Here is a 26,710-nt window from a genome sequence, read left to right as displayed (position 1 = left end):
ACGTAGCGAGAGTCTACCCGCGTAGTTGATGTAGATGATTACATATTTGATGTGATATCTGCTAAACCTCCAATATTTTAAAGTAAATGAAACAAGTTTTTGTAATGTATACTATAATTAAAAGTTATTATAGCTAATAGTTTGTTTTTATTTTACAATAAACCCTGTACTCTGTAAATGATATTTATAATACCTATAGTTAGCCTATGAAAATGACATAGCATGGCAGTGAACTGATCAACAATTTCAAAAACCAATGATTTATTTTATACTTTATTGCACATAGGTACAAATGGTGGAAAAAAGTCTTCAATCTATAGAAAATGCCCAGCTAGCACCAATTTCTTGTCTTTATTCATTGTCTTAGGTTGGAAAATGATTTCGTGAGCGATGGCACGAAACCCCGTTTTAGTCATTAGTTTGTTTATTTCTCACTGAAAACAACAATTTTAATGTTATTGGCGATAATGTTGTAACCACCATCGTCCAAAATTGTCTAATATAGTAAAATAACACAAGATTTCATTAATTTTTTCACAATTTTTACTTACTTCTCGCTTAACAGCGGCGACAATATTGTCCATAATGGTCACCTGTCACGTGGCGTGTCGTCGCGCACGGTCCCAATAAAGACGGTAATAAATCACCGTGCTTTCTCTTTCTTCACGTTAGAATAAAGCCGTATCACGCTGTATTGTTTGTTATTCACTGGGATATACAAAAGACGACCAGTATAACAACGTTACGAATGATTAGTGACCTAGACAATGGTCAAATCTTACACAAATAAGGGTTCACTATTATCTGGCAGAAACTTTTTACGCATATATTTGATTCGTATAATAGTTCTTGGCAGAAGTCAAGTTTGGCAGAAACACCTTACGCAGAACATGCTTTGGCACAAATCATTTCGCAGATTTTTGTAATACCGAATCGTCTGTTGTCATAATGTTGATGAGCATAATAGTCTTCTAGTCTAACAATACACTTGCAGATAAAGTTGTAATTTGCTATTTGATAGCGAGTTGGATGTATTGGGGATGCAAGATACCTAACACTCCTCCTCGCTTCGCTCGTCGTCGTACCTAACGGTGACTCTGGATCAGTTTTTCTTTTCTGATAGCGAGTAATAATTCTGCTAATGTAATATTATGCTATAAGATTTTTATGGTACATACAATTATGCTAAACCAAAGTCGACCAAAGTAATGTTCTGTAAAACAATATTCTGCCAAATGTATCTTATGCGTGGTAGTAATAATGCCAACTTAGTTTTCTGCAAAATTACCATTCGACCGAAAGTGTTTCTGCGCAACATGTTATGCGAAGTTTGTTTCGGACTAAAATTATTCTGCCAGATGAGGGTACCCCAAATAAGTACTAATATTTTTATGACAAAACGTTCCACGTTGAATTTTAAGGACCATGGTGCACACACCATAATTGAACCTTGAACCTATATCCCACAGTCTACTTCTACGACAACGACACCCACGGCGACTCACGGGAGGAAAAGGGGAGGCGAAATTCTTAACCCGATATCGGATGTCGGAAGGATTTCAATAGAAAAACGCCTGTAATGTATGGGATACCGGACCTACATCCGATATCGGATCGGAAAATGTGAAAACGCAGTTACCCTTAGGTAATTAAGTATTGCTTTTTCTTTCAAGCTCCTTTTTGTTTTCACGTATTGCTAATAATACCGTTCAATGTCCTCAAAAACCTACAGTTAATCAATAAGATTGCTGATAACGGATAAAATGGAGTCACAAGGTCTATTTCGTTACCTGTTGTTTTCGAAGGTCTACTGACAGGGAAAATTTCCATCAAACCGATTTATTTATAGCTGTTGTTAATCGAGTATTTACCTACACATTTACAGGCAAATGTGCTAAAAACATTAACAATGAGTACTTGAGCGTAAAAAAGCCAGTTTGAATACATTCAATATAAGAAAATGTTTATTATTCAATAGACACGGCACTTTCCATGTTTTTCATAAGCGGGTGTTAATTTATAAATATTTAACATGCTGATTGGTAATCTTATACCTTTTGAGCAATTCTTGTATATTTATTTATTTATTTACTCTCTTCTTTATTTAATCTAGGAAACCGATCTAAGAAATAGTGAAAAAATCAATAGTGGCGTTATTATAGAGCCTATTATAACTTACTCTGTTTAGTGAACTCACAACTCCACTAAGAGGTTTTCTATGTGAGCATCGAGCACTTTAGACACGTACGTTTATTATCCGTAATAAAGCTAATGCACGTGCACTGAGATGTAAGTATCCTACGCATTCTAGGCCACAGTTTGCGACCTAGTGAACCTAGTGAAAATATGAAAGCTTGACAAATTCTAAAAATGCAATGGTTGATTGTGGGTAATTCCTTGTGAAAAAAAAAATTACCGTTTTATGAATCCTATTTAGATAAGTTTTCGCCAGCATATGGTTTTTTAATTAAAAACTAAGTATACAGTTGTTGTAGATGACGGGTCAATACAACTTATACAACAGTCCGCAATAAATATTCACTTTGTGCAGATATATATGTACTTATATTTTATCCTCACCTATTAAGTCAGTTGCTATTGGTAACTCTTAGTGCCTTGGCAAAATCACTAAAATAACGAGTCTTTTGGCAAAAATCACTAAAATAACGGTGGATTTTGATAAATAGGTACTTGATTACGTACATATATCAAAACCACTACTGCACTACTCCGTAGTTGTTTACAAAGCTAGCACACCATTAGCTGAACTAAACTTGTTATAAAACTCTCTGAAGCATAAGTTTGCAGTTTAACCCTTGGACTGCGGCGTTCATTAAGTCAACTGTAACTGACTGCCTCTATTTTCTACGACGGCATAGTGACATTGCAATGGGCGAGGGCGGTAGGTTATAATAGATGGCAGTTTCCGATACAGCCTAATGATCATGATCATACCTATTCCTTTGCAAAAACATTGACAGTCATTCAAAACTCTTCTAGACGAGGTACTTTTTGTGTGAAATTCGACTGTCATAGAAATTCTAATATAAAACACATATAAAAATACATAATATACAAGGTGCTCGCGAGGAACCCGCATAACTTGAACCACGCGTTTCTGAGGCCAAAAGAAAGAAAAAATGTAATATGAATTTTAAAATTTTTTGCGAAAAAAAAATTTTTTTTTTACTTTTTTGGACGTATTTTCACATAAAAAGTAATTTTTATCCATAAAGTTGGCAATTAAAATGAGTTCCTTAATTTATTTTTCTAAAAACCAAATTTTTTGGAAGTTTTTCTTGTCACATTTTGACATGAAACTAGACGAAATCTAGAAAAGTTTATATGACATTTTCGTCTTAAAATGTGACCAATAATATGGCGTTAAAGTTATATGGGTTCCTCGCGAGCACCTTGTATAGTTACATACAGTATTATTAGATATCTCCTTACACATTTCAGTCAAAAATCTCAATATATTTTTTTGTTTACAAGTGACGCGTCGTGCGTAGTTCGGACAGCCATCCCGCAGCCAAGATATGACCTGCATTATGCCGTTGACCCACTTGTATGGCAATGGCAGCATAATAAATATATGGCTTGAGGGGTGTCGAATGATCGCCAAATTCACGTCGACAAACTTCCGGATGGTAGGGTAAAGGGTACGCGAAATATTTGTTGTTTATCTACCTACTCAGTACTACTATGGGAACTATGGCAGTAAAACTTTAACAAAACTTGCTAAGTGGACATTTTAGAGTACTTACAGCCGTGAAAATATAAATATCCTTGTAGTAACGTATCAGAAATCTTGGATTCAGGTATGGAATAAAATTTAACACTGATCTGAAAATAATAATTTTGGTTTTATTTTAAAATTATGTCAGCTCTAAGGTTTTGTTAAAGTTTTACTCCCATAGTTCCGATCACTGGTGATGATAGGAAGCTTGACTAGATATTCCAAAACAAACGTTTCGTGTTGATTCTCCGTTGATGTGGATACAATCGAAAGTTGTCGAATGGGTACAATACAATCACCTGTTAAAATTAGACACCTGCAGGTAACACACACAGTCAGGTAACAACAACCAAACACGATTTAAGTACCTAATGTTTAGGTATCTTTATATCTGGGTGCGTAGCCGAATGGCACAAACGCTCACGAAACGAAACGCTAAAAGATATCTATCTCTATCGCTCTTGCGTATTGGCGCGACAGAGCCAGACTACCTTTCGCGGCGTTTCGTTTTCGTTTCGCGCAGAAATGCCATTCGGCTACGGGGCCAGGTTGTTTTCATATCGTTTCTGATGCTCCTCTCTTACTCGTTTCTTCGCGTTACTGATTAAAATAGTGAGTATACATTTCTGGAGAATTGGTGTTTAAACAATTGCTCACGTAGTAAAATAGTTACCACAACTAGCAGAAGTACCCGTTTGCTTAGTGATTATTTAGCAAACAAAAAAATCGACGAACGCATTAAGTGGGCAAATAGTTACCCTTTCTAACAATTTGCTTTGTCCACCGTTCCGTATCTCTAACCTAATTCATCAACGGACGATATCGAAACGAACTTAGGGGAGTAAGTGGCGCCGCGGAAGTTTTCTCTCACATCCCTCTTAGTACATAATACTATCAAAAGGACGTATTTTAGTAGAATATTGTAGCGGAAAAGACCTTCTTTCACTTATATACTTAACATTGTTGTTGAGATGTGTTGGAAGTATTCGGCTGTTTTGGCCTGCTGGGAGGTTATGTTATGTATGACAATGGTAAATAAAACTTGAAAACATCGGCACATTTCGCTTGACGTTTACTAGCTACCGGTTTTATGTTTGATATGGGAGATAATAAAATACTTAGAAAGTCAAATTGTTACGGAAACGTACGAACGTGTCATGTTATTGAACTAGCATGACAAATACGAACGTTTCCGAAGGAAACCCTTTTCGCACTACATCTGTATTTCACTTTAAAAAAATATTATCCGCGATTTGAATACTGTACCTATTCAAATCGTGGATAATATTTTTTATAAATTATAAATAAATAAATATTGTATTTTATAATTATTACGGTTACACGAATAATATTGTTTTGTTTCGAAAGGACGAGTCGAGGACTCGAAGACAACGATCTGCGTGTCAAAGAAATCTTGAAAATTAAAATGAATTCATTTAAAACTGGCCCTTTTATCTTTCAGCTATATTTGTTGAAGAGCCCATCTCGAAATGAATGAGTAAGTACTTCTGTAACTTCACAGCTGCTTCCGCTGCGGCTGTTTTGAGAATTGCTCTTTAAAAGTTGTTCTTGCCCGGTGTTGACGGTGATTGATCCATCGTCATTTACCATTTATTCGGAACATCAAACATTGAATTCTTTTACCTAGGTATAAATTTTATTTTCATCACATTTGCTGTTTAACGGTCTCATTGCGTCTACTGTCCTATAATATTTATATTTTATGTTTAGACATAAATGATGCATGACGCATATACGAGTAAAACCGCTATTGTAACCAATGTGAATGACATAAAACACCGAAAAAACTCTGCAAGTCTAGGTAAGTAATGAAAGAATCACGACAAGCACTGAAACACATTATTTATAAACTCCTACAAAGTAGCCTGTAAAACAATGTAACCCAGTTTGGTGAACTCCAAATGCACTTATTAGTACCCCTACTCCCGCCCCGTAGGGCATAGCGAATGATATTCCGTTTTGTGTGGTAGGGCACAGCACAGCGGATATCATCTCGCTTGAATCTAGAGCAGAGCCCAACTGGGGTAGTACCTCCGCCTTACAGAAGACCGCAGCCAAATAGCACTAGACCCTACTCATAGTGTTGTGTTCCTGCCGGTGAGTAAGGCTGCCAGAGCTCAACGAGGGTGCGGTGTGCTGATGACGGGAGGACTTACGGAACTGACTTACTCCGTCTATTGTAACCCGAACCCTCCTTGGAACTTGTACACTCCTTTTTACCGTGTATTTAATACAGCAAAAGGGAATGTACAAGTATCTAATGGGGTGGCAACGCGCATTGAGTTGCAGGCGTCCATAGGTTACGGTGACCGCTTTCCATCAGGCGGGCCGTACGCTTGTTTGCCACCGACGTAGTATAAAAAAAATCATAAAATATCTGTGTAAGTAGTTATTCGAAATCATCGATTTCCTTCCTTGATTTTTAAGTGGAGATAGTTAAAGGGATGGAGAGTGACATAGGCTACTTTTTGTCTGTTTCTAACGCGAGCGAAGCCGCGGGCAAAAGCTAGTTATCTTATAAAAAAATGAATCAATACCTATAAAAATAGGAATTAAATACTCGTGTAACCTATCTAAACCAATTATGTATACCTACATTAAAATTATCGAGAAAGACTCGGAAATGTATAATAATTATAAATGAAAAAATCTAAGCGTATTCTTTCCCACTTCTCCTTCTTCCTCCTACCCTTATCCCACGTTATGTGGGGTCGGTATTCTTTTTCACTTCGTTATGAAAAATTAAAATTTTGAAAAAACCCCCGATTGCGACATAGTGGATCGATTTTCATGAAACATGGCTAAGAACACTCCGGACTAACTCAGCTTTCAGACAAAAAAAAATCGAAATCTAAATCGGTTCATCCGTTTGGAAGCTACGATGCCACTGACAGACACACACACACACACAGACAGACAGACAAACAGACAACCACGTCAAACTTATAACACCCTGTCGTTTTTGCGTCGGGGGTTAAAAATACGAGCGGCAAAATTTATAAAGCCTTCTCTAGTTCTTCATAAAAAAAATATGAGCGGCAAAATTATTCTGGCAGTTATAATTAACTGGAATCCATAAAATAACAAAACCTTTAGAGGAACCTAAACGATATAAGCCGTATGCAAACAGCCCCAAAAAGGTGTCCTTTCGTTTGAACTTTGACATTTCAAAAGGTTTTTAATTTACACCAATTCTCAGTTCAATTCTTTTGCAAGGCAAAATCAATCTAACTTTTTAGACCTAACTAAGCAAGTAAAGTAAGATGGGGTGATTTAAAAATAAACATAATAAGGGCGTATGAGAAGATGTAAAGAGCATTAAATAACCACAAAATTAAAATTTTGAAAAAACCCCCGACCGCGACATAGTGGACCGATTTTCATGAAACGGCTAAGAACATTACCGACTTACTCAGCTTTCAGAAAAAAAAAACTAAATCCAAATCGGTTCATCCGTTCGGGAGCTACGATGCCACAGACAGCACACACACAGACAGACAGACAAACAGACAGACACACACACAGACAGACACACACACAGACAGACACGTCAAACTTATAAGTTATAACACCCCGTCGTTTTTGCGTCGGGGTTAAAAAATTAAATTGGTATATTAAAACAATCTAACTAAGCCAAAGTAGTATCTACGAAAGTTAATGGAAAAGGATTACTTTTCTACGTGCAAGCGGTTCTTCACTATCATGTTATGGATCCAATTCTATCGAACAGTAACAGAGTTAGGGTTTCCCTCAAACCCATCGTTGTGGAATCGGCTTTAGCTGACCAAAAATTGCTCGTTAGTAATATGAAAACGCTTGCGTCGTCCTCGCTGACCGCATTCGCATGACGGATTAGGCCTGGGTACGTAGCCGATTGGCACAAACGCTCAAACGAAACGCTTGTAGATATCGCTCAATACCTACTAGGTCCTGATCCCATTACTCGAGTCCAGTCTGTTCGGGACTTAGGAGTCATTCTTGACATGCAGCTTAACTTTCATGAACATATGAAAACGCTGGCAACTAATGTCTACCGGAGGTTAGGGTTTGTGGTCCGAAATGCACGAGATTTTGATCAGGTTAGAATTATCAAATTAGTGTACACTGCGTTAGTCCGGAGTAAACTCGAGGCAGCATCGGTTATCTGGAGCCCGCATGAGGAGAAGTACATACTCTTGCTGGAAAAAATTCAGAAAGCCTTTCTGCGATTTTTATACAAGAAGGAATACGGTTATTACCCATATTTGTACCCATCAAAATTCCTACTTGGAGTACTAGGGTTTAATTCCTTAGAGGTAAGGCGCAACTATGGACTCTTGACTACTGCGTGTAATGTCTTACGAGGAAACTCGGACTGCCCGGAATTGGTTGCACAGGTTGTACGCCTGTTCGTTGCATCTATAGCTAAGGCCCAATTTAATTTCAGACCACGAAATAGTCAACTTTTAGCTGTGCCTAAAACCCGTACTGTATCCCATGGCCAATCACCACTTGTCCGCGCTCTACGGTATATTAATGCGCTACTCGCATCAGCACCGGAATGTGATGTATTTGCAAGTGGTTGGTTGGATCTGTGTAAAGAATGTATGAGGTTTTGTGAGATGATGGATAAACGTGAATCTTCTGTCTTGTATTAGTTTATCTGTGTTTTTCTTTTTTTTTTACCTTTTTAGATTGTATTATGTACCTAGTTGTATAAATACTGTCTGTTATCAATTTCACAGTGTATTAGTCCGCTGTAATGCTGTGTAAATTTTTTGAATGAATAAATAAATAAAATAAAAATAAATAAGTATCTATCTCTATCGCTCTTGCGTATTGGCGCGACAGAGCCAGACTACCTTTCGCGGCGTTTCGTTTTCGTTTCGCGTCGCAGAAATGCCATTCGGCTACGGCACCTGCTAGCCGAATGGCATTTCTACGACGCCAGACGCCGATCGAAAGGCCGCTGGCTCTGTCGCGCCAATACGCAAGAGCGATAGAGATAGATAGCTACGAAAGAGATATTATAGTAAGCGTTTCGTGAGCGTTTGTGCATTCGGCTACGCACACTGGCCTACGCAATGTACACATGCATTCAGCAACGACGACGCGTAAGCATCTTTATACTAACGAGCGATTTTTGGTCGGCTAGAGCCGACTTACCCCTTTATGAATAAGGGGGTAAGCCCTTATTCATAAACGTACACTAAAGTTATCAAGCCGATAAAGTTCGTTTGTCCCTTTCTATCACACCAATATGTCGGAAAGGGACAAACGGCTTTATTGGCTTGATAACTATATCGATCTATACGATCGGTTTGTACAATAACCCCCTTATTCAAAAATTCACTAAAGTTAGCAAGCCGATAAAGTTCGTTTGTCCCTTCCTATCACACCAATAAGTCGGACAACTTAAAATAACAAAACTTAGGTACCTACATACTTTTAAATTAAAGGAAAAATGGAAAAATTCACACCTCCGGCAGGACTCGAACCTGCGACCTCTGGCCTTGCCGGGGCCATCGCGCTTCCAACTGCGCCACGAAGGCCTGCTTTTTCCATGCCTTCCCTCAATTTCCAACCGCCTTAGGGTGGCGTTATAGCAAACAACATTTTTCCTTTAATTTAAAAGTATGTAATATCGCTCGCAGACGTTTCTGCATGATAAAAACAAAAAATTTAGGTACCTACAGTCAAGTGTAGGTATATATACGTACCTCAAAGACGTGATTGTTGAAAGAAGCGAATATGATGTCATCGGCCTCCAGTTTTGACATGTACTTGACGCCGGCGAAGTGACACATGCAGCAGTTGTCGTCAGTCACAATCGAGTTCTTTGGCCTGAAAGAGAGGTCTCGATTTATGTCATTTTGTTGATAAAATGGGAGGTAAGGTGGCTCCTGGTTTACAGTTGGATAGGACGCATATTTAAGCGCATTTTTTAATAATTGGGGACTGTTTTACACAAGTAAAAAAAAAATTAAGTAAATAAGACTGTAAAATAATATCATTTGAACAGCCCGTTTGGAGCCTTCTGCCTATTTAATTATTAATAATTTGATACTTAGTTGTCAAAGCGGACCCCAGGCTCCCATGAGCCGTGACAAGTCTCGGAATAACGCAAGTAGGACTTAAAGTTTACAACAGACAAAGTGCACATGAAATTATAAATTATTTCTACTCGCACAATTCATTGCTGCAATTAGTAAAGAAAAAATCCTTGTCCGTAAATAATTATTGCAATTTTTTTTATAGTTCAAGTAAAAGTAAACGGAATACGTCATGTGTAAGTGACTGCCAAAGAAAAAGTTGAGGACAAAAGATAATGGAAATTCTACCTACGAATAAGTGTTAATAGCACTGTTCTGACAGGCGTGGGCAGGTTTAACTAAAAGCTTTTTATAATCTATATTTAGGTTTAATTTAATTCAATCTTCATCAACAAACACGATCTCAAGTAGGAGAGAAGGTGTGGATAAACTGCTAAAAATATGTACCTATTTACATAGGTACTTAATATTTGGGAATAAGGTAGTGTATTGTATACATATTTTTGGATTTTACTCCGTGCCGATATATAATACCTGGACCGTACATAAATAATTACTGTTCTCGTCACTTATCAAACCGGTAGCAGTCAATCTAATTAAACACAAGAATATCATCATAAAATACTTAATTCAAGTGCTTGATAGGTGTTCCGTCCATTGTTAGATAAGAGTGATGAAACCGATAATAGGTACGATACGATGTACTATAGGTAATATGATTAAATAACAAAGATATCCGCTAATGTAATCAGTCCCGCAGTGGATGAAATAATTGATTTGTGATTTCGGTTTCACTGATCTGAATTTGACATCATTATCGAGTGTCAAAATATTCTCCTGTGAAAATAATTCCTATTGTGCAAAACGAAGACCGTCCTTTTAAAACCAAAAACATGTTACCAACATCTGCAGAGATGAAATTGGGGCTTTTTTGGGACCAGAGGCCTAAGATCGCCGCGAGACAGATGACACGTCTTCTTCTAACTGTATTAATGTCATGGGTAGTCTGATTGATTCGGTACTGTCAATGATTGATTCGTACTTAAGAGGATACGGTAGCGAAAATGCTAAAATGGAAAGGAGCCCCCCCTTTCAACTTGGGAATTTTAGTTAAATATACAAGTGTTATTGACTAGATTTATCGAAAAAAAAAAATAGTCCATTAAGAACAACTCAGTCAAAAGATATTTCAGAAAAATCTTTAAAATCGGGGTGCCGCTCTCGACTCTTTCCTCCTTCAAAACTTAATCAATCGTAACGAAATTTGAGAATCTGAATAACAATGAAATAATCTATGTCGGACCGTTTAGCTTTTTTGTTTAATTGTTACCAATATTGAGTATCACACCTTTTTACTTTGACATGTAAAATTGTTAATTTTATGAATAAATGAATATGAATATGAATATGAATATGCGCCACTATCAAAAAAATCAAAACGGTCCGACCCAGATAAAAATAATCTGTGTTGAAAAAATCATTGCTCTATCTTCAAAAACCAGGGAATAGTCGAGAGCGTTTGTATGGAGAATTGACCCCTACCGTATCGTCTTAAGTGAAAATAAATAAAAAAGAACACAAAACCAAACAGCCATAGCTGTTCTCCGTTTAAAACTTACCGACAACAGCAACACGTCAAATGCCTCGCCAACTTGCAGAAACCAGTGAAACAGTGTCGATACAACACGTACGGCCACCCATACGCTGCTATCGACAGCTTTAGATAATGCAACGCGTCTTTAAGGTTCATCCAGGGCGGTGTCTCTGAGAAAATCTTGTTGACGTCAGTAGTGTATATGGGTTCTTCGTCGTTGAGCATTTGTATGCGTCGCATCTCGCGTGTTTCTCGCTTCTGGCGGACTCGGAGTAGGACGCAGCCCGCCACGACGTCGGACGGGACTAAGTCTGTTGATCTGAAGAGGGCGCTGAGGAGAGCTGGAAAAACATTTCTGAGTTAGGTGGAGACAGCCATTTGCATATTGTTGAACAGTCTCAATTTGACCTTAAGTTTTAGATCCGAAATATAAGACTATCCACTTAATTAACAAAATATTATCCACTATAAGCGCCGAAAACTCTTGTCTACTCTACAGCGCATACGGGCTCCGATTTCCAAAATACAAATTCTGTAAGAAATACTTTTTACAGATAACTTTGAATCTTAATAGTGCTTAATAGGATATGACTTTTTTGTTTTAAAACACAGGAAGACAGAAACGATAAATTTCCAAGCCTAGATGCTTGAAAAGCCATTCCAAGCCAAGCTCAGAAAAACAGAACCTCACCTGCAACCTGTTGAAAAACTTCTTTCTCATGTTCATCCCGCTTAAGACAGCAGAAGGCCCATCAGAACTGCCTCGACCACAGCCCGGTGGCTTTCCGGTGGTGCCGGACCTGATTGGGCGTGTACACCGTGTCTCCATAGTTGACCGAGCCCAGGGGGTCGAACATCATGAACAGACCGAACACTCTCAGCCCAAAATCCAGTAAAATATTACAGAATCTCACCTGCAACCTGCTGAAAAGCTTCCTTCCCATGCTCATCCCGTTTAAGCCAGCAAAAGGCCCATCGGAACCTTCTCGACCAGAGCCCGGTGACTTTCCGATGATGCCGGACTTGGTTAGGCGTGTCAACCATATCTCCATAGTTCACGGAGCCCAGTGGGTCGAAAACCATGAACAGACCAAACACTGTCAGCGCGAGTTGCACCCAGTTGAAGAGGACTATACCTGAAAGGAAAATGCAGCTTAAATCACTTAAAAACGATGACTTTATGGACATTTTTGGGTCAGTAAGTAACGATAAGCGAATTTTAGGCTAATTCTAAAGACCACCTTTGACGACCTTTGGACGATAATGGTCATGGTTATTGAGGTTGAGAGGTTGTTTTTATCTACAAATGAGTAAGTAATTAATGTCTCATGAACAAGAAGATTTTTTCTTAAATGAGAGGGTCGATAGTTTTCTCTGTACCTATGGTATAATTGAAAATATATACAATTTATTTTAGCTTACTTTGAATAACTACGCTGGAGAACTTGTCAGAGACGGAGCACTCTATGACGTCACAGAACATCCACATGGTGCCCATCACGTTCAAGGCGATCTCCGGCAATACAAACAGCACTCTGGAACAACGACATTTCTTTTAATACTATTTAAATAATCCAGCTTTGAAAATGAGTTTGAAAACAAGTCACACTTCCTGAAACAAACTTAACTAAAACCATCACTGGGCTATTTCATAGTGATGTCACTTAACAATGACAATTCTGTGCCTTCAATCAATCAATCAATATCATTTATTGCAAACCATGGTATTACATTAAAGATGTTTCAATACGAAGGAGGTCGCATGGCATCCCGGCAGGGTATGACAATTTTTCGTTTACAAGAAAAAAAGAAAAAAGACGTGTCTAAAATTCTTTAATTATCTAACTGACGGGCTAATTCGTTTTTTTAGTCGTCTCGCCTCGCCTACTGTTTTAGTTTAATTAGTAACCGTCACACCGATAACGTCATCAAGTTACCGTCCATCTATCTATGTTCCATCTAAGTACTTTGGCAATTTCCAACAATATCACAGGACAAAGAGAGTGAAGAAAAGATAAACACTTAAATACCTACGGCGTAAATAAATAAATATTATAGGACATTCTTACACACTGAGTCCTCCCACGGTAAGCTCAAGAAGGCTTGTGTTGTGGGTCCTCAGACAACGATATCTACAATATACAAATACTTATATACATAGAAAACATCCATGACTCAGGAACAATTATCTGTGCTCATCACACAAATAAATGCCTTTACCGGGATTCGAACGTACGGCTTAGTAGGCAGGGTCACTACTCGCTAGGCCAGACCGGTCGTCTGAAGTAAATGAAGGTTAATTTGCTCCACGTTCTTCAACCTTAGCATTCCTTTTCTAGCTTTAATTGAATAATGCATGAAGTATGAAGCCTGTCACATCACATCGTATGATGAAAAAAATCTACCTCACATTATTTTTGGATATGATTAGCACCGAGTTTTGACGCATTTGCGTAACATTAAAATCTGTCATCTGTCCTTCATAACATGTTTATGGTAATGATCCTCACTTGTTGAAATAAATCTGTAATATTCAGCGTGTTCAGAAAATTCAAGCTTTTATTTATGATTTGTGAAAATTTATTTACCACATTGGTGCGAAAACTCCATAAAGTATCATAAAAGAAATGAAAACATGAGCTCTTTGTATAAGGCACTGGTCCCACCGCGAGCTAGTAAACTATGAGCTATCGGCTATAAAAACGAACAAAAGATAATCACTCCCGCGTAAATAAAAGAGACACGGCGATGTTTATAGTTACTCGCCCAGCGGTGAGCTATCAATATCGCCGTGTCTCTTTTATTTACGCGGGAGTGATTATCTTTTGTTAGTTTTTATAGCCGATAGCTCATAGTTTACTAGCTCGCGGTGGGACCAGTGCCTTACTTATATCAGTGCAGCTGGCACTCGAAGTACAATAAATTATTTGTATATTCACGTAGACCTCGATGCATAATGAATGATGGATCCAATGTCACCGTCAGATGATACGTTAACCTTCGGGGATTTATTGACATTTCAAATTCAGAGTTACAAGAATGTATTCTTAAGTAAAGTATATTAAATATGCATAAATTTAATGTCAATGTCGTATCACTCTCATCGTATAATTTTCAATGCGATTACATAAAGGGTTTCTTTGAAATTATTAGCGGCATTATTTTTATTACTTAACTGCTATTGTTTATAGCACTGGTAGCCTAGCGGTAAGTACGTGCGACTTTCGTTCCGGAGGTCGCGGGTTCGAACCCCGGCTCGCATCAATGAGTTTTTCGGAATTTATGTGCGATATGTCATTTGATATTTGCACGTCGCTTTTCGGTGAAGGAAAACATCGTGAGGAAAGCGGACTAATTCCAATAAGGTCTAGTTTTACCCTTCGGGTTGGAAGGTCAGATGGCAGTCACTTTCGTAAAAACTAGTGCCTACGCCAAATCTTGGGATTAGTTGTCAAAGCGGACCCCAGGCTCCCATGAGCCGTGGCAAATGCCATGATAACGCAAGGAGGATGATGATGATGACTTAACTCCTATTGTTTATTATGCTCTGAGGCTCCCACCGTTTTTAAATAAGTACGGTACAAACTGTCTATACAAAACTGTGTAAAAACCTTAAATTAAAAAAAAGTGTTACATTGCAACATGGTAGTAATAACGGTTTAGTTTAAAACGAATACTGTGAATTAACATTAACAACTTTTAATAAATTTACAAAGTCTCAAAGAGATAAGTGCATAGATGTCTCTGTTAATTGTACCTAAAGGTAGCGCAATTGTCTTCCAAAGTCATGTTTGTAATTTCATTCATCATTGTATCGGACCATTTCTATCTGACTAATGACAATTGTGAACGAACGAATTTTTTTAAACATCAATTTTATTATTCACTTCCTTGCATAAACATGACACTCTTTCAACCTCCTTTGATTTGGCTATGAGTTTGCGGATATGTAACGGCTCAGCCACGACATTGGTCTAAGCGCGACAGCGGCGAGCGGCGGTCATACATTGAAGCGAGACACAGCGATGGGACTTTTCATTCGCACGTATGGCTGCCGCTCGCCGCTGCCGCGGTTAGACAAATGTCGTGGCCGGGCCGTAAAACGTAACCAAACCTCCTTACGTAGGCTTTATTGACAGTATTGTTTGATCGCGTGCTGAATGTACACACATACGTGGATGGCTAGATTCGCAGACAGTGGACAGAGTTACCTAATCTTGTGTGCACAGGAACGACATTCCGACCGCTTGCCGTAATAACCTAACCACAAAATTAAAATTTTGAAAAAACCCCCGACCGCGACACAGTGGACCGATTTTCATAAAACATGGCTAAGAACACTCCCGACTAACTCAGCTTTCAAACAAAAAAACTAAATCGAAATCGGTTCATCCTTTCGGGAGCTACGATGCCACAGACAGACACACACACAGACAGACAGACAAACAGACGGACAGACACGTCAAACTTATAACACCCCGTCGTTTTTGCGTCGGGGGTTAAAAACGAGTCGATCAAAGAATAAAAATAGCGGAGTGTAATGACACTAATGACTGTTTCACACTCTCATACCAAATTAAGAATTTGTCGAATTGTGCAAACTAATCGCCAAATGTTTTTTTTTTTGCGGAATACTGCGTACAGCCAAAAAAGTGGTAACCACTTTCTTGGCTGACCGTACAGCATGATTTTAGCTTTCCGATGCGTGGATGTGATTTACCGAATCCTGGAGGGCGATTTTTGAATCCAGCATACCTACGGGATTTTGTCACTAAAATACTGGTTGAAAACGGTGACTTGCTTATTATTTTCAGTGACAATTTTCTGAATTCGAACGCGTGAGACTCAAAAATCGGCCCGATGCTTGTCAGAATTCTCACTTTAAAAAATAAAAGTAGTTTTCATCACACCCGCACTTTAAATGTGCTACTGCTATTGCAGGCAGGCGAAACGTGAGTTATAGAAAAATCGTTCTCCCAAGGGAATAATGAAATTTCTTGTAGCGTAATTAACTTTTTTACATCTATTTACATATTTTTTACATTGCGAGTGTGATGAAAAACATTGTGTGTAACTCGGGGAGTATGAATATTATTAACTCGAGTCTTTAAATCGCTCCGGCAATTTAACTAACTCTCGTTAGTAATATTCAACTTCCTCCCCTTGTTGCACAATGTACTATTATAACGTGAAACGTTACCTTTAGTGATCATAATAAATAAATAAAATATTAAAATTACCTAAGGTTAAAAGTGATTCCGTAAATATTGTGAATACACAAAAGCCTTGGACGAGACTCGAGAGTATAGTAAATAGATTTAATCAGTTTTTATAGCTGCATTGGTCAGAGATGGAAATAATAGTTATTTGTTATACATGGGGGCAAAGTTGTATTTTAACGCCGAGTGTGGAATTGAAAAACGAGCAAGCGAAAGGATTCTATAGTTGAAAAATGCTTAGCTACCTAGGACAAGTTGGTCTGGCTGGGTGCCAAGATATAGCTTCTTTGAATGCTAAATCATTCACCATTAGTTAAACAACTAATTTAGAAAAATCTTACTACCTAATATACAATTGTCACTCCGTAAATATTTCAGTGATAAAAAATAATCTGAAGACTAATTGAAATAATATTAGAATTGCTACTTAGCTTTTTTGTATCATGCTCTACCCAAAAAATCTAAATTACTTTCCAGGATACGAAGTTTATCTTAATCACAATGTTTGTCTTGACTCCAATAATAGCGCTTTTTCAGTTTCAACATCTTATCGCAACGATATTTAATCATATCAAAGAGGATCGAGTATTATAGAGAGTTACTGTCAAAGTAAAAATGTGTAATCATAGTGCATAGACTGCCATTTCTCGACACAAGCTTAAAACTTTCGCACCTCAGTTTTGACAATTTGGCCCATATTGTTAGCTTGATATGTGTTAAAATGTAAAATATTAATATTAGCGCCATCTAGCCGAGCGTTCCCCAAAGGTGTAACGCCATCTAGGCCACCGTGCCTTTTTCTCTAGAGCTTTTTGAGGTACATTTTTTTCTTACGTATTTTCGTCTATACGGAGTTACATATGTCTTTGATCATATTAAAACGATTGAAATACATAGGTACATTGTAGCTAAATTGTAACGGATAATCTCAATGCCGTAACAAAACTCTTTGTGAAAGTATGTAACAACGGAAAAAGTGAATTAGTCCTTATAAACTTGTTTGACGCCATGCCAAAGATCTTGAAACCGCTTAATTTCCATGAAAGTAAAGTTGGCCGACCAAACTTACCAGACATAGATGCCCCCGGCTTATCTGTCATTTGGGTTATCTTATCAAAGGACACGCGGTCAAGGCCGTCTGAGATTCTAAGGATGCCTTTCAATTCAACCAGAGATGCGTTACGTGGATGTGTTTGATATCCACCAATCATGTTCATTATTCCACAAGCATAGCGCTAGTGAGAACGGGTTCGACTAAGCCGATTGTTGGATATCAGACGCGTCCATAGCAACGTAGTGTAGCACAACTGTGGTGGGCACCCTAAAGCTTTGTAAACGTATTCATCGCAAGGAAGATTCTACACAACCGCCAAGATTACATTCTTTAAAAATTCTAAAGATTACCAGAATCATTAAAAATAATTGAAATAGACGTAAATAATTCATAACTTATTTGATTTCTCTGTAATTTCGTTTGGACGATTTACGTTTCGATTTAAATCAAAAATTACTGCGAAGAAATATGTATACTGCTGCGTTACTGTCATTTCATTGATATCTTTTCGATTTATTAGATTTACAATGAATTTAGCGAGATACGCTATAAAATAAATCGATTCTAGTCTCACAAGTAAGTAATTTCTCACGTATCTCTCATATTATATTGGCTCATTGAGCGGCCGTTTTATAATGTCGAGGAATACTTAACTCGAAATATGAATGTATAATATGAAATCTAATTAATAAAATAAATAAATGTATACCTATATAAATTTACGAATTGTTCTGTGATTGTAATTATAATATGTAAGCTTGACCTGTAATTGATATTATTAATAAATATGAGTATACATGAGTATGAGTATAGTAAGTAGCATGAGATATATAATACGATAAACACTAGGTATGATAAGTACCAGGAATATAAAATGTTACCTATGTTATGATATTAACAGTAACTACTCGTAACTGACATTTCATTTCATTTCGCCATAAATTGTATGTTTACATAAGATGGTACATGTTCATGTTTAATAAGTTTCAATACAATTTTACCAGATTGGTGTAGCATCATTTAAATAATGTTTACAAAAGTAAAACTAGCATGCAAAACATTTTATTTTATTTTACAAGCTGAAAGAACTCTTTAAGACTATATGGACACAGTTCGATGAGATTTTTTTTTAGACGATTGAAGAATTTAGTGGATGAAAGAGACTTTATTTCTATCGGTAAGGCATTGTAAACCCCTGCCGCTACCACATGAAAATATAATAAATAGGTATACCAAGTTACTAAATCATCGAAAATTTCACAGATCATATGAATATTGTTCAACATGCACATAACGAGAAGTGCCAAGTCAACGACAATGTTTATTTTTATTTTCAAGACACACCCAAGCGAGGAAAAATGGTGATAGGTACAAGTACCGTGGCACCAACATTCAGTCATAAATCACAATTATATTGCGGCCAAGATTATTTATCTAAGCGTTTTATTTATCTAAGCGAGCCATATTGTACGGTTTCGTAAAAGCTGGAAACTCCCAAACGTATGTGAGTTGTTCGTCTGTTTATTAAAGCTTTTGGAAAGAAAATATAGGTAAATATTTATATCCTTGTAATGTATGCTTGCATAAAAAAACCTTTATAAAGACTTTCTAGGAAAATTGTTTTGAACTTGATAGGTTCAGTAGTTTTTGAGAAAAATACGAAAAACTACGGAACCCTACACTGAGCGTGGCCCGACACGCTCTTGGCCGGCTTTTTTACGTATAATCTCGTATTTATTTGAAGTTCGATATAATCCACAAGGATAAATTTTAACGATATTTTTCCTGTAAAATTTAGCATAAAACCAATATTTCGTAAAAAACTCATAATTTTTCGTTGGTAAACTTCGGAGATAAGGGGGGAGGAAGGGGGAACGGTATTTTTTTACATTTTCCTTAGTAATTCTTTTTTTGCTACAACAAAAACAAATATAAAAAATAGTTTTGATATGTACAATTTGAGCTCTTTCTAACGATACCCCACTTGACTTAGTAACTTGACATTTACAGTTTGCCCCCCTTCCATTTTGGCCATTTTCTATAATTATTATTAATATATTTAAAAAAATAATAGTTTCAGCTTGTAGAGGTTAAAAATGTTCATAACTGTTCCAAATTTCAAATCGATAGCATAAGTAGTTCTCGAGATATTTAGAAATGTGACAGACAGACAAACAGACGGACAGAGCGTAGCCATAAGGGTTCCTTTTGTACCTTTTTGGTACGGAACCCTAAAAATTACCTAACTGGATGCAGAAATTAGATGTCAATTGCGATTAACATACCCTTTATATGTATTGCGTAGGTATATCAAAAATATTTTCGTGGTATATTAAATTTGAAGTCTGATCTCAAGGTCAATTTGCCGGCTTATGCCTGCAATGTTGTATCTAAAACCGGCGTCTCGCTGAAACGGGCCGGGCAAAAATGTATTAAGTATATCGAATATTTGAGAAAACCTTCTCTATTTCCTCTTTGTAGGTACGTTTGATTACGATCAGTTAAAATTTCCTGAGTACCTAGGTATCGGTAGCTATCATCAACTTCAGAATTTTAAATGCGATTCGTGGAAGAAGGATTCATTTCAATCGATTTTGATATCAGTGGCCCGTTTCTCAAAAGGTACTCGCGCACTTGTAATACAAGGCTAAACCATTCGAGAAACGGGCCCGTCTAAGTTTTCACAAAAGTGGCTTTGGAATTTGAGCTTCATTAGCAAGTCCATTATCTTTCAATCAGGAAGAACGATTTTTTTGTCGGTTTCAAGTTCAATTTTATTCTTTGGGCAGATTTGGTTGTCCTTGTTTTTAATCTTCGACGCAAAAACGACGGGGTGTTATAAGTTTGACGTGTCTGTCTGTCTGTCTGTGTGTGTGTGTGTCTGTCTGTGGCATGGTACCTCCCGAACGGAAGAACCTATTCAGATTTAGTTTTTTTTGTCTGAAATCTGAGTTAGTCGGGAGTGTTCTTAGCCATATTTCTTGAAAATCGGTCCTATATAGGGGGTTTTTCCAAAATTCTCATTTTGTGGTTAGGTTATTCATAAATATTTATTGCAATAATCAAAAGCATCTTTAACAATATGATTAATTTTATACAAAAAGTGGGTAATATCTTTTTCCCCTCACTTGCTCGGAAACACGTGTTTTGTCCTTCAATACCAGCGGGTAAAAACGCATTTTATCCACTAGTGGGTAAAGTAATTTGACCTTGAATAAAGTCAAATTTACTGCTTTAAAATTGTTAAAAGTAGGTGAATCTTAGTAATAAAGATAATTTACCACCTGTGGAACTACTGGAAGCAGTGATAAACGCATTGTTTGCGTTGTAGTTTCCTCGCTGTAGTGAGGGGAAAAGTTTTGTGTTACACTCGGGTGCAAATGTATTTTACTTCTCGTGTGTTAAAAAACTCACAAGTTCAGGATTCTATTCTCGAACCACTCGCTTCGCTCGGGGTTCAACTATAGAATCCTTTCACTTGCTCGTTTTTCAATTCCACACTCGGCGTTAAAATACAACTTTGCCCCCTTGTATAACAAATAACTATTCCCCTCACTAGCTCGGAAACACGTGTTTTGTCCTTTAATACCAGTGAGTAAAAACGCATTTTATCCACTAGTGGGTAAAGTAATTTGACCGTGAATAAAGTCAAATTAACTGCTTTAAAGTTGATAAAAGTAGGTGAATCTAGTAATAAAGATGATTTACCACCTGTGGAACTACTGGAAGCAGTGATAAAGGCATTTTTTGCGTTGTAGTTTCCTCGCTATAGTGAGGGGAAAAGTTTTGTGTTACACTCGGGTGCAAATGTATTTTACTTCTCGTGTTTTAAAAAACTCACAAGTTCAGGATTCTATTCTCGAACCACTCGCTTCGCTCGTGGTTCAACTATAGAATCCTTTCACTTGCTCGTTTTTCAATTCCACACTCGGCGTTAAAATACAACTTTGCCCCCTTGTATAACAAATAACTATTTCCCCTTACTAGCTCGGAAACACGTGTTTTGTCGTTTAATATCAGCGGGTAAAAACGCATTTTATCCACTAGTGGGTAAAGTAATTTGACCGTGAATTCTATTCCCCACTCACTAGCTCGGAAACACGTGTTTTGTCCTTTTTCAATTCCACCAGTGAGTAAAAACGCATTTTATCCACTAGTGAGTAAAAACGTAATTTGACCTTGAATAAAGTCAAATTAACTGCTTTAAAATTGATAAAAGTAGTTGAATCTAGTAATAAAGATGATTTACCACCTGTGAAACTACTGGAAGCAGTGATAAACGCAGTTTTTGCATTGTAGTTTCCTCGCTATAGTGAGGGGAAAAGTTTTGTGTTATATTCGGGTGCAAATGTATTTTACTTCTCGTGTGTTAAAAAACTCGCAAGTTCATGATTCTATTCTCGAACCACGAGCGGTTCGACTATAGAATCCTTTCACTTGCTCGTTTTTCAATTCCACACTCGGCGTTAAAATACAACTTTGCCCCCTTGTATAACAAATAACTATTGATTCGGCGATTGTGCCAAATATCCCTAAAATAAATAGAGCGCTAAAAAAGTATGACGAATTAAATATTATTATTACGACATGAACATATGCAGAAAGCACTTCATTCAGCACATATTGGCAATATCTAATCATCTAAAATGTTTCCAAAATAACTATCAGTTAATAATGATCATCTATCTTCCTCAATAAATGTTTTCACTGGCCGGGGGCCAACTATTGCGCATTATATCAATAATCGACATTTACAACTCGTGTACGAGCCATACAGTTTTTATTAATACTGAAATAAAGCGGTTTTCAAGCGTTTATGTTTCACGAAGAAACGGAAGGAATCGATCAAGAGAATTGGAATCACACGAGGGGATTCTGTGTAATAAAATTATCCTACGCACTTCAGAAACTAAACTAATACGGAATGCGAAAACTTGCTTCATTGTCTATTCAGTATATTATCAAAACTTAGTTTACTGTATAAGCAGGGTTGACAAAACTCTATTAAAAATCAGCCCACTGGAAATCTCAATTGAGGAAATTTTAAGTAGGACTTTATTTTGTCGAGTTATACAGGGTGACAGTGTCATATATTTTTTAAAACTAATCCGCCTTTGTTTAAGAAAAAAAAATACTCCATTTTGTGACTTAAAACCTTTTATTTATTTTTTTACATGATTTTAATGTTAAAAATATTTCTTATCTTAATGCAATTACTTATTTTACAATTTGCATTCATAGGTCGAGAGGTAGAATTTTTTCGAAAAAAACTAAAAACTCGCATAACTCAAAAACTACTGATTTTTGACCTCCAGTTGACTGGGCCAAAAACATTGCAAATAACCTATAGAATAACCCCTTTGAAGGAATAGATCGAATTACTAGTCACCCTGTAGAACATCATTTATGTCCGTATTGGCTTCGTGAAGTGCATGGAGGGGGTAAGCAAAGCGATCGCAGTGCTTGCGGTGGTCAAAATCGACACTGATTGTGGTTGTCATCTATCAAAACTCATAAAATATAATACAATGTGTAATGTTTGATATGGGGTATCAATGTTGTTTCGTTGTTAATTGTAAAAATAATGGCATAAATAGTTGTTGCACGTTCTATGCGTTTCTTAGAGCACACTGGAAATTGGATCAAAGAACTAAATGGATAGCTACGGTGAAAAGAAAACGTAAGTGACATGTCAAAACAAAACATTATAATAAATTATATTTAAGCTTTGTTTACCTAATATTGTTCAATACGCTGTTAGTATTTTTCCTACCGTAAAAGATTATGCTTAAAGATTCAGGCCTAGCCTGGGAATAGGCCCGTGTCGGATATTTCTGCGGCCGCGGACGTGACTAGGTACTTACGTTTAGATTTTTTTTATATGGCATTAACGGGACGGAGGTTTAGCGAATACCATATCACTAGCTCGAAGAACTTGTACCATTACTCCTATGTTCTTCAAAATTCCTTATATGCCCTGTCAGCACCAATTTATTGACTCTTTCTGTAGTCTGGGGTTGGAAGTTTATACCGTGAGTAATGGCTTTGGAAACTGATTTTTGGTATTATATCCACGTCTTTATAATCTATCTACCTAAATTACACTTGAAATAGTAGCTCTTGTTATTCGATGTATTTAAAATTAACGAAAAATCGTTAAAATATAATGTTTGTTTACATGTCATTTTTTGACATTTTCCACTTCAGGTTCACATGGTAGTGGGCGTAATTGTCGTGCACGTAGCCAATACCTGGGGCCCGTTTCTCGAAAGGTACAAGCCTTGTATTACACGTGCGCGAACTGTCAAATCGTATGGTTTGTCATGGAAACACACTTGTAATACAAGGCTTGTACCCTTGTACCTTCCGAGAAACGGGCCACTGATAGTACGGTCATTATCGAAGGCAGCGGATGAAACAAGATGTCAAAATTATCTACCGTTCTCAAGTAACTTATTAAGCAGAGATATACATATCACCCTATGTAGAACAATTAAAATGTAAAAGATAATTTTGAACGCGAATTGTCGAGATTTATCTGCTTTTGGAAAATTCTGGAGGGCAAATCGTTTTCACCACTACTGATGCTGACTGTACAAGTTTTAATGAGTGGTCCTATTCCGCGAAAATCTATAGGTACATTTACTTTCTTCAAGTCCTCACTTCAAACAAGTTCCTTTATAAATTGGGTGCTTAAGGCAGAAGTACTTTGTCGGCTTTCAACAGGCAATTTCTTTTTAAATCACAGCTTTATTGATTAGGTATTCGTCATTTGTCTGAAAATAGCTTCATTATTGGTAAGTAACTTCAAAAACTCTTTATTTCAGAGAAAAATATTAAGTAGAAATGTAAATGCTTACGTATGCTTGTGTAAACAAGAGCATATCGTCACTACTTTGAAAAAATCTCGTATCTCACGCTGCTCCTCAAAGTTAAAACGCAGTGAGTCTATATATGCATTCCATACATACAATTTTCTTTTCATTGACAGACGAAGATAATAGTTATTTGTTATACAAGGGGGCAAAGTTGTATTTTAACGCCGAGTGTGAAATTGAAAAACGAGCAAGTGAAAGGATCCTATAGTTGAACCACGAGCGAAGCGAGTGGTTCGAGAATAGAATCCTGAACTTGCGAGTTTTTTAACACACGAGAAGTAAAATACATTTGCACCCGAGTGTAACACAAAACTTTTACCTCACTATAGCGAGGAAACTACAACGCAAAAAATGCGTTTATCACTGCTTAAAGTAGTTCCACAGGTGGTAAATCATCTTTATTACTAGATTCACCTACTTTTATCAGTTTTAAAGCAGTTAATTTGACTTTATTCAAGGTCAAATTACTTTACCCACTTTAGTGGATAAAATGCGTTTTTACCCGCTGGTATTAAAGGACAAAACACGTGTTTCCGAGCTAGTGAGGGGAAAAAGTTTTTTTAAAAGTAGTGACGATAATATCTATCAAGTCTTTTTTTTAAAGTTACTTCCAAGTCTTCCAACAAAAGCTGCCCCTCGCGGACTGGTGCACGAATGCTGCCAGTAGCATCAGCACAGCTTAAAACTCAGCTGAAACCCAGGGTCACACTTACTTCATCAAGAGGAGTGGAGAGACCATCTTCCTAACGTCGACCTCCGTGATGGTTCCTCTCGCAGACTGGTGAGCCAAAGCTGCTAGCAGCAGCATCAGCACAGCTTGTAGTACCAGAGCGCCGCAAAGGTACAGCCGTACGAAGGCGCCTCCATGCCAGCCTTCCGACTGGCACTGCCATGTCACCGGGAATATCACTTCTACCACGAGAGCTATTAGCACCAGCCTGTGGACAACACGATTTCATTATTAGTTGTATTATAATCAAAAAATATTAAATGTGCAGTCACCGTCATAAAGAAGTAATGATATCTGTACCATGTCGCTTTTAATCGTTTGACAATTTCGTATGGCATTTCAAACAAGACGTTAATACGACAAGGTACAGAAATCATCACTTATTTTATGCCGGTGACTGTATTGTCATTTATGTTGTCAAAGCGGACCCCAGGCTATTATGAGCCGTGTCAAATGCCGGGATAACGCAAGAAGAATGATGATTAAATGTACGTCATTTATACATTCACGATTTTAAATATATGATAAAGTATTTAGCCTAACAATAACAATGTTTGCAGGGAGGATTTTATTAATGTGGATTAACCCAGGTAGATGTACATAAGTACGTATAGGATACTCTTAATTTCACGACGGTGAAATGGGTAGGGACAGAAGACTGGGACATTCGAGTGTGATTAAAACATATTAGGTACCTACCCGGAACAAGTTAATGACGATAGGAAATTAGAGATTGTGCGTATTGTACTGTACTGTAAATACCTACACAGTTTATAAATATTTTTGATTTATTTTATAAATAAATTATAAGTATAAGAGCTTGTAACCGCCCACTTTACACCCACACTTAGCTTACAGTCCTGAAACGAATGAAGATTCAATGGAGCGCATGAAATTATATGCAAATTCGAATTCATAAATTCGAACCCTGAATTTGCGTACGCCTGTGTCGACTCGCGGAAAATATAATTGATGAGTTTGTGTCAGGAATAGACTCCGTTCAAAGGGTTTTTGAAGTGAAACTTCTAATGTGACTTCCATGACTTCCAACTGACAGCGCGTAACACTCAGTCAGTGTTACGTTGCGTTAAATTCCACTCATTCCGCGCCTAACATTCAGTCAGTGTTACGTTGCGTAACTCAGTCAGTCACTCACTCATTCACTCACTCAGCCAGTGACAAAATGGTTTTGAATGGTGGAATGGTTGGTTAGAATGTGTGTGTTTATATTTAGATCGAGTGCAAAATGAGTTTATGTTTATTTTTTCAATAATTTGAGGAAATCACAATGTAAAATATTTAAAATAGTAAAAAGATGGACGTAACTAAACGCAAAGACGTGATGGTCACTTGACAAAATGTTTTTGAGGTTATGTTAGGAGTTTAGGAAGTTTCACTTCTTCCGCGCGGAGGGATTCCACGCACTGTTTTTTATTTAATAAT

General features: G+C 37.2%; 1 protein-coding gene across 5 annotated transcripts in view; it reads right to left on the bottom strand.

Annotated features, from left to right (window-relative positions):
• The window catches only part of LOC125228025 (diacylglycerol lipase-beta), a 200,603-nt gene that overhangs the window by 25,603 nt on the left and 148,290 nt on the right, over positions 1–26,710 (bottom strand). For all 5 annotated transcript variants that reach the window (XM_048132464.1, XM_048132463.1, XM_048132466.1 and 2 more), the window contains exons 3-7: positions 25,251–25,475; positions 12,809–12,921; positions 12,301–12,522; positions 11,412–11,727; positions 9,460–9,583 (exon numbers count right to left, since the gene is read on the bottom strand). In XM_048132464.1, the coding sequence (XP_047988421.1) occupies positions 9,460–9,583; positions 11,412–11,727; positions 12,301–12,522; positions 12,809–12,921; positions 25,251–25,475 (1,000 nt within the window). The remainder of the gene's footprint in view (positions 1–9,459; positions 9,584–11,411; positions 11,728–12,300; positions 12,523–12,808; positions 12,922–25,250; positions 25,476–26,710) is intronic.

This window comes from Leguminivora glycinivorella, chromosome 7 (assembly GCF_023078275.1).
Source record: "Leguminivora glycinivorella isolate SPB_JAAS2020 chromosome 7, LegGlyc_1.1, whole genome shotgun sequence".
Lineage (NCBI taxonomy): Eukaryota > Metazoa > Arthropoda > Insecta > Lepidoptera > Tortricidae > Leguminivora > Leguminivora glycinivorella.
The sequence above is the reverse complement of the archived record's forward strand: the minus strand, read 5'-3'. Positions and strand labels throughout refer to the sequence as shown.